Genomic DNA, 12837 nt, shown 5'->3' with positions numbered 1-12837 from the left:
CATTCAGATCTAGGATGTGTTATTTGAGTGTTCCCTTTATTTTTTTTGAGCAGTGTAAAACCAAGCACCTAGGCCTGCAGACTGCTTCTACAAACATTAGCGAAAGAATCCAGCACTGCCTTAGTATTCTGCTTCAATAAAAACAGAATCAAATATCGGTTTGAAATATCAGTTCATCTAAACATCATTCCCATGCTGTGCATCGCTGTGAATCTCTAATCCAATCTCCATTTTTAAAGATTAAAAATGAAACATTTAAAAAAGGAGAACAAAAATCTAGACAGTCATGTTATGCAAATATTACCAATTCAAATTCCAATATCTTTTGTCTCTTTTTTTTCACCCTTACACTATTGATTCCAGCTAGTGCCACAGTGGTGCTGGGAACATCTGGAGGAATCTCAACAGAACAGGAACAGAAGTGTGTGGAAGGGGATGTAAAAGAATGACAGCACAAGGTGCATGTGCGGAAGCGTTCCTTCTCCTCCTCTAAAGGGGAGGGGCCTACGCTGGTTCAGTGGTGTTGTAAGTCGAGGCAACTCAGTCACCTGGAAATCAAGACTACTCTCTGTTGAAGAACATGTCACTGCACTGACAAGCAAAGTGAAGGCTTCAAACAGCCTGACACACGACGACACCAAAATATACTGGAATCCTCTCCTGCATCACACTCAGCCCCACAGCTGTCTCTCCTATTGTCTGCATCTCCCCCTCTCCTCCAGCTCCCAACAGCCTGAGACGCCTGCATGGTAATACATCACTGTGTGACAGCTGATGGCAGCTTATGAGACTTTTGCGGCTTTGTGGCAGTTATGGGTGCAAAAAAGCATCAATGCATCAATTTAAAGATGGCAATTCAACTGCATCAACTTTGGAATGTTAGAATAAATTCTAATCAGTTTATGTTCATTAAAGTATAGGTAAAGTAGTAATTTTCAGTCTATAACCATATAATTTACATTATAATACATCTTACTGAGTACATACTGAGCTCTTAAAGAAGAGATCTACCTCATGTTTCATTAATAAGAGATGTATCATGGCTAAGGGCTTCAACAGAGGATAATTGGTTCAGTTTCACTGGATTTAGCAATGCGGACAGGCAAAAAAATATTAATGCCCTTTATGGCTGCACAATATAGACATGTTGCACAGTTCTCAGATATCATGATGACGATAATGTGAGAAATTATGATCAAAAGAAGTTTTTCAAGTTTTTTTTAACTGAAGAAAAACAGAAATATAACTCTTTTAAGCAAAAATACAAAATGACTAAAGCACCACCCAATAGCGTGCAAAGTGAAAAATAAAAACTAATGACTTACTAAAAGCTACAACATTAGAAGCAATTATTAATATAATAAAAAAATTATTATATTTTTGTACATTGTAAGGCTGTAAGAAAAAAGTCTGCATTTGTTGAATAGGTTTTTCCATATAGAACTACAAAAACTAATTAATACACATAATTTTTATTTCTGTGTCCACCAAAACAATATAAAATATGCAATATATGTTTAATTCCTTAAAAAGTCCCTATTGTGGTGCAGATTTGTTGTGACAGCAGCTATAAGAGCTTTACACATTTAACACAACAATGGGGCTGAATAACTGCGCTTAAAATATTTTTACAGGTTGGTTAGTTAAAGACAGGGCAGTTTTTTGAGCTGTGCACAATTTTGTATTTTTGAATTGGCTGTATAACAGAGTGGTTAACTCACTCTCAAGCAAGAAAACATGGTTGCAGCCCAGTTTAGAAGAGCACACTACTGCTCTAATATTAGAGAAGTCCCCAAATGTTATATTCTCGCCTAATTACATTACTCCTGTGCTGGGCGTCACAACTCTTAACGATCTGTTAGAATATATAATCGTGCAACTGTAATGTAATCACAGTTTGAATAGCATTTTTTAAAAATGTGGCACTACAGCTTTGCTGGTGTATTTTGTCTTGTTCACAAACCAGAGAAAACTACCAATGATTACTGTGATATGTATCGTGACAATGTCTTAAAGTACCACAATACTATGTTTTTTACTACACTGTGTAAACAATTCCTCTGGTTACATCTGCATATTCATACAAACTCAAATCAAGGTTTTACAATCCACTGAATCAATTCACGAAGAATCTTAAGCAAACTGAATCCCTGTGATGTCACTGAGTTTTAAATGTGGCATGTGGCAGGTAAATGTGGGGTCTTCATGCATGGGGGAGATTTAGCAAGCCAATGACAGAGGGGTAAACAGGCAGGCCTAATTGAGCTAGTGCTGTGCGCTCATCATGGCCCCTGCTGCCCTGCGGAAGAACAGGCCCTTCGTGATGCATCCTGACGTCCGTCCGTCAAAGTGACTGACAGAATGAGACAGCGTGGCAGCCTGCAGGGGGGGAGAGCAGAGTCAGACTCTGCGCTGTGACCGCTTGGGCACTGGGGCTGGAGCCAGTGGGATGATGCTGAAGCACTGCAGCAGTGTAGTGGCCCAGCAGAACAGCCTCGTCACTCCAGCCCAGGAGTTTTGAATGGTTATCACACGAAAACAGCCTTCGGAATTGTTCGTACTGCATGTAGCAGATGTATGGTCTGCTCCTTTGGCTTTACATGCTAATAGCTACTCTACTGGAATTCATGTTTACCAAAAGGCCTCTGCAGTCTTATAATGCAGTTATTATTTTTTTAGGACTACATTAACATATTTAAATCATTCAGTACTACAAAACTAACATGTAAGTCAAGCAGTTATGTGAGTGGAGAATTGAAGCACAGGTCTACAGGCAGGTCTGTGCAGATAAGAGGTTAAATAAACAGACAAATACAGTAATCAGGACTCCTTGATTCTGTTCATTATATCAGCTCCACTTACTATATAGGTGCACTTTTCAAGCCTACAATTATAGACTGTAGTCCATCTGTTTCTCTGCATACTTTGTTAGCCCCCTTTCACCCTGTTCTTCAATGGTCATGACCCCCACAGGACCACAACAGAGCAAATAGTATTTGGGTAGAGGATCATTCTCATCACTGCAATAACACTGATGTGGTGGTGGTGTGTTTGGCAATAAATGAGCTACAGTGCAAGAGTGACATCTACAAGGTGGAGCAACAAGGCAGGAGTGTCTAATAGAGTGGACAGCGAGTGGATACAGTGTTTAAAAACACAACAGCATTGCTGTGTCTGATTCACTTGTACCAGCACAATACATTCAAACATGGCACCACCACATCAGTGTCACTGCATGCCTGAGACCCAAATAATCCCTCTCTGTGGTTGTTCTGTGAAGTTCCTGACTACTGAAGAACAGGGTAAAAGGGGGCTAACAAAGTATTTAGATCAACAGATGGACTACAGTCTGTAATTGTAGAACTACAAATTGCACCTATACTGTCAGTGGAGCTGATAAAATGGACAGTGAGTGTAGACAGAAGGAGGTCATTTTAATGCTCTGGCTAATCGTGTATACAATATTTATTATTGACCCACAGAACACTGAAAGGACACAATACGCTACACTGGGAAAGAGAAACAAACAGAAAAGATGAGAGAGATGAGGGAGGGTCTTTCAGCCACCTGCAGCTGTGCATGATCAACAATAGCTTCTGTGTCACTGGATTCATACCCACACGGCCATAGGCAGAAGCTTTAAGATGGGGACTGGTAAGCGAAGGTGACAAGAACAGGATTTCTAAAATTAAAAAGGCTGCCCCACGACCTTCGAACCAGGAGGGAGATGACATGGTGTATTTATGGCTGCTTTAGCCTCTCTGGGTTCAAAAAGCACGCAGCTGACCACAAGGGGCAAGACACTGGCAGAACAAATGCTCATACAAAGGCGCACTAAAAGCAGACAGAGAAATCATTCCAGCGCTAGACTTAACCAACAGAGCAAAGCTGCGGGGAGTTATGCGAACAGAAACAACCGATAAAAATCCACATAGAGTTCACGATGCTTTAATTACCAGTGACATAGAAACTCAGTCAATGTCTTTTTTCCTTAGGGGTTGCAAGACAAGCCCAAGCAAACCTTAATCCGAAATGTTTTTAATCACCTGGCAGGATCAGCCACCCAAGTCGCCTTCTTGTTCCTCCCTCGGCAAGTATGCAGAGTATGTCTAAAGCACAGTTAGAGCATTACCCTGTCCTGTCTCTTCCAATCCCTCCTCCTCTACATTTCCTAGCAGGACTGTTCACTTACATTAATGACTCTCTGTACGGGAGGAATACTTCCAGAACCGCGCGCTCATGACTGCGCAGCACGAGTATAAATCAAAGGCATCATTTTAGCCAGCCGCTCGGTAATTGTGATGTGTGTTGTGCCGTGCTATGGAGGGGGAGGGGGAACCGTCGGCAGGCAGGCCTAGAGAAGAGATGGTGGTTGCCTTGGAAACCCCGGGCTGAGACACAGAGCAAGGGAGAGGACGAGAGGGAGAGAGAGACAGAGACAGACTGAACAGGCGGAATGAGTGAGGAAACTATAGATGTAGAGCGGAAGACAATATTGATGGCAGCGTACACTGTAAGGAGGATGGAGGGACGGAATGAATCAAAGAGTCAATGAAAAGGGAGACAGAAAGAATGAAGAAAGCATATGGACAATAAGAGGAGTGTCTAAGCATGAGGAAAAGAAAAAATTGGAACAAAAAGAATGTCAAAGTGCTGATTCAAGGGACTCCTTCCAGCACAATGCAAAAATTACTATTGGAATGAACTTGATAGCTTCAGCGGTTTGGCTTGCTCTGGGTTCAATGCCACGGGAGCTAGCCAGTTAAACATCTTTAAAACCTCACCCCTCCTTTCCAATCCCAGATGAATAGAGATCTTCAGATATTATCCGGGTCATGGCACCAATTTAAAAAGGAATTTACAAGGCTTGAGTGTCTGAACCTCCTTCTTACCAAATCAGCATCAGCTAAATCCAAAGCAGCACCAATACCACACACAGTGGCTGAAACCCAACTTGTAGTTAGAATGACAAACCAATTCAATCTTGAAGGCAGTGAGTCAGGAGAGAAAAGACACAAACCAAGTCTACAGAAGAAACTGAGTATATAAATAAACAGATGAAAAGCCTTAAACCTATTCATCATCCATCACACTTACATCTTACATATATTCAGAGTCTGAATACACATATTTAGAGTCTTTGTTCCCTTTAAAGCATTCAAATCTGCTTTCAGAGGGGTTGATAGTGCGTACTTGTTCAACTTGGCCAAGACGATCAGCATATGGAATAGCAAGCTACAGTGTTTCCTTTCACTGTATGAAAGGAGCACTGTGCTGTCTTTAATGGTGGACTGACAAATTCAGATTGCTATGGAAATGCTTATTACTGATTGGTTTAATGAGAGCAACAATAAAAGGCCACTCTTGAGTCTGTTCACTGAAAAAGGCAGTCTGATACAACATTAACATCTATGGGTTTCTCTCCCTGTTATATCATGTTCTTTCCATATTGAGTAAAGCAACAAAAGCACATTATTAATGGAAAAGATCAGAATAAAAGGCAGAAATTACTGCTTTTTTGCATTTGGTTAATATCATCACTACAAAATACACATGCCTAAGAAAAAGCCAGTATGGATTCTTGCAGTTGATTACCAAGTAACTGGAGCATCTGCTCAAAATGAATTTTACCCATCTCTTGATGACTTTATAAGATCCATCCCACAACTGTCACAACTGGACCATGACAATAATACAATGGCAACCTCATCATCAATGGTACCGATACAGGGCAAATATTGATGGCTTTGCTTTGCACGATTCAATTTCATAAGTCAAAATTCAAAAAGAGTCATCAGGGTAAGCATGTAATTCCAAAAGGTCACTTCATCCACATCCAGCAATGCATAATCAGCAGATAAACCTGATCCCCACGTTCCAACCAATCCCCTTTCAAGATTACTAGCAGAAGGGAGTTAAGTAGAGCATCTCAGGGTTACTCACAGGGCACAGTGCGGAGGTAGAGGTTGTCCCGTATGATCTGCTGGAGCTCGTGGTCCACGGATCCCTTCTGGAAGCGGAGGTTAAGGTAATGGCGGAGGTCTTTATCCACAACACCTCCTGCGAAAAGAGACAACATCTCAGTCGGCTTTTCCATGAGAGACCCCTTCAGCAAACCCACTACGTGTTGGGCTTTAAACGACCACAGCTAACCATGGTAAAAAAAAAATAAAAAAGATCCAGTGTGGAACTTCAACTGCCCATCATCTGAACTTTCGGGAACCTGTCAGGCTATCACCAAAAAACTGATTAATGGGGTATATTTACTCCAATGGCAGTGATGAAAAGCTTACCTGAAAGAGTGATTCAAGAGAGTGCAAGGCATTCGAGTGCCCAGCTCTGTCAACATTAATACCATAAGCAAATGAAGTACCTAATGCAGCACCTAATAGCAAACCCACATTAAGAATCAGCGCTTGCCTCTCAGTGCTACAGCATCTTTACCAAGACAGGGACTGTACAGCCTGCTGTTTTATTAAGTCGGATGGAGAACGGAGGTCTTCCTCGCCCATGTCTGGTCTTCTACCCGTGTGCCGGTCATAACCTTGAATATTTACCACAACTGAGCAATACGGCCCACCATAAACTGACAAATACACATAGAGCCAGTCTCCCAGAGGCGCTCGGTGTAACAGCGTCTGGTGTTAACCAGTGCATAATTACACAGCTTGCCGACGTATCCCACGCACTCGAGCAGGTGAACAAAAGCAGAAGCCGGTATCCCTGACATCATCAACAGACTGAGCCTCGACCCATCTGCTTTGTCTTATTAAGCAAGCACTGCGGTGATGTCATTGTGGTCCCGCAAGCGGACGCATGACCAGTTTGTGACACATGGTAGGCACTGCTAGGGCTATCAATCATGCGACGTTTTGACATTGTCAATGTAATGCAGTGATCTGGGGGGACGAGAAAAGAGGCCAGGCTTGCACAGCTGTTGCAGCGGACAAGATGCCACTTCCAACATGCCATCACACGACTCCAGCACAATGGAAAAGACAATGAAGCATGGAAAATCACCTAGAGCAGATTTCCTTGAATGGAAATTACACGTCCATCCTCTGCTGATCCTTATCCGTAATTAGAATCCCCCCTCTTTTGGCCTCCACCTCCTCCGCCTCAATCCAGAAACTATTGTACCTCGATGTAAATCCAGCAGCTTCTACACAGGATGCTCTACTTACTCACCAGTCCCCGTGGCCAAAATCCTTCCTACTCTTTCACTCAGAGCTCCAATTTCAAAAAATCCAGTCCTTCGTGTATCAATGGAAGCAGCCGCAATGAAGTCCCCCCTCTCTGCATCTAATTTAGCCACAAGCGGAGAGGGGGAAAGAGAGAGAGAAAGGGAGAGAGAGGAGAACAGAGCCAGAGAGTGAGGCTCGAGCGAGCGAGAGAGAGAGAGCTAGAGAAAGAGCAGGGGGAAGAGGGAGATGGAGAGTCGTCGACAGTCGGGAGACAACAGTGTAGAGAAAGCTTTGCCAGTGAGGAGCCTATCACAATGATGCCAGTATTCTGATTGGCCTGAAAGATAGCAAGGTCCTACAGTTCCCCCTGTCTGCAGCTTAAGGAACTGCTCCATGTATATATATACATGTACGTGTGATACAGATGCTTTTGGACACAGCACCAAAAAGGCCAGCCTGTTCACACCAGATGCTGTCTGTTAGCTGGCACTGGGTGAACTTTTTGACCTTGTGAAGACATCAGTGTCAAGCATGAAGACAAGAAATAGAAGTGATCTTTGGAAGGCTCACCCTGGAGCCGCCAGATGGAAGAATTACTCGCTACAGAAGCAGATCTGCTGAGTTTTGAGGAACCACATTGACTTATTGGGACTATTGTCTCTTAATTCAACTTTGGCTTATAGGTGCAATGTAAACAAATGAATAAGCCCAAATGACTCAAGGCAATCATCTTCCACACAAAAAACACCAGAGGAAACTAAATTAAGAATATTTTAATGAAATTTAAGTAGAGGTGGGAAACATTTACCATTACTCTGAAAAATGACATCAAAATCCAGTTTTCTGAGCATACTGTAAATATCGCTTGCACATAGAGAATAGTAGACCATGGTTAACTGCATGGTTAACTACAAAGTGAGGATGATGAGGTCAGTTTAACTGGATTTAGTGCAGTGTAGTATGTGAAATAGCAACAGAATACTTGAGGCTGTGTCTTATCAAGATGATGATCTACAGCAGAGATGTCCAAACTTTTTATAAAGAGCGCCAAACTGTACCATGTCAAGGGCCAAAATAATATTCACAAATTATTCAAAACATTATGTTTTCAAAATATGGAAATAGAACCTTGAAGAGAAGTTTTGCTGGCAATCCGTTACGAGAATTCGGCAATCACCCACTAAACGCGTATGAATCTGCCATCAGAGGAGTTACAACAGTAAAATGTCACTCTGTTTCCTATGACTGTATTGAAGATGTACAAGGTTTCTTATTTTGTTGGACTGCTTATTCAGATCATTTTGGATTTTGATTAATGTGACTTTTTCAAGAATATATATAACTAAATAAATAAATATAACTAAACAAAAATCTACACCTTTTTGATAGATCATGTTCTGTACACGTCCGTCCAAAATCACTTTATTAATCTAGAACAGCAGAGTAAACAGCATGAATAGCCACATTAGTGTTAGACCTTAAAGGGTTCACATATTTACGGGACTACTTAATTCACTTTAATGAGACGATGGTGCTGTGAGATGAGGGTAGCTAGCAGTAGTTACAGCTTCTCTTCCCTCTCTACGCTTTCCGTGTAACATCCATACTTCGTTTCATGTGTACTGATATTAAATTAATGACATTTGAGGCACATGCATTTGGTTTGTATTGAAATGTCTAACATCGGTGGTTCTCAATGTTATACTTGCACTTCATGGCTGCAGTATTGAGTGCCATTTAATAACTTGAGCTGCAAGTGTAGTCAGAGGAGAAAGGCTCTTGAACTTATAGATAACTTCGGTACAGTGTATTGTGCTGTAATGTAATGGCACTACTGCAATCATTAGATGAAATGCACTGGGCCACTTATAACACTCCTAAACAGAAGCCAAGGGCCAATTAAAATCTGCATGTAAGCTGCATTTGGCTGGACTATATATATATATATATATATGATATATTAGATATTTCAGATATCAAATATGTCTTGGCTGATTGACTTTGAGCCTGCGATGTACTGGTCAACCTGTCCAGGGTGTTTCCTGATTGTGTGTGATGGTGTGTGATTGACTATGTTTGGTGCAAAGGGAAATCTGTTTAAATATGACTTTTTTGTGATTTTTGTGCGAACCATTTCTTTAATACAGCCATAAGCACCATTCTACACTGATACAATCAATACAACACGTAACAATTAGCGACACAACTTATACTGAATGCAACAGAGCATGTTCATAAACTCACACACCTTATAAGCATTATGTTACAGTCCCGACAAGTTTCAGCTGTCCTGATCTCTGCAGTGACCTCACATTGGTACAATTTCACTGTGGAATTGAGGACACTCAGTCCCACTGGTTGCCCACTCCCTATGTGAGAGAAGAAGGTTATAAATCTTGACTCATTATGTTTCTGGTTATTAGATTTACTAGATGAAAACGACAAGCCAGTGTTGACAGCTGACTGTGGCCCTCCTCAAGGCCAAATACAGCTGTAAACAAAGCACGAGCATTCAGCTGGACGTCACCATGCTGAAAGCTTCTCATGCCCTACAGGCTTCGATTCAGGGAGGCTTAGACACATTGACAGCACAAGTGTAGGACGCCCAGGAAACATTCTGGCTCATTTACACTTGTTTTAGATGCTTTTTTTTTCCAAACCGAATGTGTAGGCCAGCAGATTACACAGCACCAAAACAATTGAGTACAGATCAGGCTAAAGTGACCTTGCCATATGAAAGGAAAAGCCTGAATCCAAATGTGCAAAAACCCACACTAAACAGACGGGGACTCGTTTCCCTCAAGCATCACAGCACAGAGATCACTGTAAGATGGCAGAGAGAGCATCCGCTTTGAAGCACTGAGATTAGCACAGCACCACAGAGCTTTCTGGGGAAGAGGGGCCAGATTAGTTAGCCTCTGATCGCTCACGCATGTCTGCTAGTTGATGGAAGGTTCTAGCTGCTCTGGTGGAAACCTTCTAGCAGCATTTTTAAACCTAAAAGATTCAGTGCAGTCACAAATGCTGTTTGTAGCACTGAGTGGTACAGATACAGTTCAGTACGTACTATTTTCCAAAAATGTCACAGTAGCAGTAAATATATGTCATGATATAATTAAAATTTCTGATGGCTTCAGTAAATATCATGGCCATAAAATGACAATGATAAGTCATCAGTGATTAACGAAACATGCTATGCTGAAATACTTGTTCTCATTTAAAGTTTCTGTTCCGGAGCAGAAAGTCTGTGTTTTGGCCTGTGACCCCGCCCACTGCCAAATTCCCACTAGCATCGCAACACCCCAGGTTGCCAGATAAGAAACAAACTGGCAGGCAAACACAGCATGCTGCAGCCATGGAAGCAAGCAAAGAAACTGGATTTGATCTTAAAAACATCCGCATCCTTCTAAAAAGCTCCATCACCAGAGATGCAGCAAAACACAAGTAAATACTGGAGATGCATTTTAGAGATCGAGACAGCTTAGAGCCCAGAAAGACTTTGAGGCTGATGCCGGGTTCGCTAACTTTCTCCTGAACAGGTAAGCATTCGTCTAAGGTTAGCTAATCTCAACTAATTTATCATAGCTACCAGTAGGGATGGACATTTTAAGTCATTTCAAGTACTCACATTCTTACTGGTCTGTGTTCCTTTGGATTATCAAGGTAGATGAGGCTAAAGTTGGCTTCCTATTCACCAGGTTCTTGCTCAGATATTCCCATTCCACCTTAAATGTTGCAGCAGTTACATTCTGGCACCTGATGTAACTGCTGCACCATTTAAGGTGGAAGCAAGAAGCTGGCAAATAGGCTGAGGTGACAGAATGTAAGTGCTCTACCATTTAAGGTGAAACAGGCAAATTTGAAAAAAAGTGAATTTTCAGAGAAGTGGGGTTATAACAATGGACTGAGCTTTGGGTACGATACATAGCTAGGCATGCGTCTAACTAGACAGAGTTAAAAATCCACATGAGCTGTTTTTTTGCAAACAATAAAAACACTGCAAACGTGTACATTAGCTGAGCAGCGTACAGTGTAGGACTCCTTGTCACTTGCTATTGTCAAAGTGTATTGTTGTCAAAGTTTAAAGTTGCGCTCAATCATGTAGATTCCGTGACATGAACCTGGCAACCTACAAGAGCTTCAAATCTGGGAATGAGGGAATGGCAACTTTCTCCAAAATTTTTAAATTTAGACTGCAGTACACATTTTAAATGCTTGCTGTCAATATTACCTTATGCTCCTTTGCGTACGCCCTCTTGTATTTACACTCATTTTTAATTGTAGTGATGTAATGATGTGTCTGATCCAATTGTACCAGCGCAACACATCAACATCACATCAGTGTCACTGCAGTGCTAAAAATTTGCCCACCACCCAGATAACACTACAGTCTGTAATCTGTGACTGTAGTACGACAAAGTGCACCCTTGGGGGCAGTCGTGGGCTGGAGGTTGGGGAACTGGCCCTGTGACCGGAAGGGCCGACAGCACATGACTGAGGTGTCCTTGAGCAAGACACCTAACCCCCAATTGCTCCCCGGGTGCCGTGGATAGGGCTCTGGGAAAGTGTGCTCACTGCCCCCTAGTGTGTGTGTCTATTCACTAGCGTGTATGTGGTGTTTTACTTCACGGATGGTTTAAATGCGGAGGTGGAATTTCCCCATTTGTGGGATTAATAAAGTATCACTTAACTTAACCTATATGGTAAGTGGAGCTGATAAAATGAATAATGAGTGTAGACACAAGTTAGGGGTACTTAAAGAAGTGTGATTAAGAAGCCAAATTCAGCTTGGTTGAGTTTCATTCATCATTTGTCTCAAACAGGCATCCCACACACTTGTGCCTCTGATCATCAGACGCTGCTGGAGTTTGGAAAATATTACAGTCATGCAGGCTAGCAGTACCAGCTGGACCATGGTTTGTTGCACAAGGCTAACTGAGTCATGCAGTTTTCCATGTGGTATAAGAGGATGCCCAGCAATCACTCTGGTGTTGATGTTAGGCCATGGCTAACCCCAAAAGACCATGACAATTACTTTGAAGTAGTGGACTACTTCAGATGCAACAGACTAGACAGCGGGAGGGTCTTCTGCTTTTCATTTTCATTTGAAACGTTTGTGTGTAATATAGCACATTGATACAACAGTTCCGAACAGGACAGAAGTTCACAAGAGGTTTACCAGATGAAGTATTATACCACCTACTACTGCATCATGGTATCAAGGTGTCTGGTTATTAATGGACTAAGGATGGGTCAGAATGTACAAACATTCAAACAGTCATGACAGTTAAAAAATAGAATAGTAAATGAGGATTTTTGACATGCATGTCTCTAAATGTTATATATTTCATAAGAACCAAGAGCTGTCTGAACTCTATACTCCACCAGAGGGCAGCACAGAGTCAGCGTGGTTGGTCAGAGTTGCTTTCCCGTTAACACTAAAGAAATACACATACATACATACCATCAGAGGGTCTGTCTCTGGTGCTGGGTGGCAGGAAGTACAAAATGCAGCTGTAACACACTGGAAATATCACCAAAATGTCAATAAACATCAAACCTAAGCTCATTTTAACCTCAACTTTTTTAGATTTAATGGAATATATTTCAGGCCGCATGTCTCCTGGATTTGAGATACAGGTTTGGGTTTATA

General features: G+C 41.8%; 1 protein-coding gene across 11 annotated transcripts in view; it reads right to left on the bottom strand.

The window, feature by feature from the left end:
• The window catches only part of magi2b (membrane associated guanylate kinase, WW and PDZ domain containing 2b), a 161447-nt gene that overhangs the window by 119395 nt on the left and 29215 nt on the right, over positions 1–12837 (bottom strand). For 10 of the 11 annotated variants that reach the window (XM_017690309.2, XM_017690310.2, XM_017690307.2 and 7 more), the window contains exon 2: positions 5944–6060. In XM_017690309.2, the coding sequence (XP_017545798.1) occupies positions 5944–6060 (117 nt within the window). Of the gene's footprint in view, positions 1–5943; positions 6061–7188; positions 7448–12837 lie in introns of those variants that run through there. The other variant, XM_037540472.1, reaches the window with a different exon arrangement.

This window comes from Pygocentrus nattereri, chromosome 8 (genome assembly GCF_015220715.1).
Source record: "Pygocentrus nattereri isolate fPygNat1 chromosome 8, fPygNat1.pri, whole genome shotgun sequence".
NCBI classification, from domain to species: domain Eukaryota; kingdom Metazoa; phylum Chordata; class Actinopteri; order Characiformes; family Serrasalmidae; genus Pygocentrus; species Pygocentrus nattereri.
The sequence above is the reverse complement of the archived record's forward strand: the minus strand, read 5'-3'. Positions and strand labels throughout refer to the sequence as shown.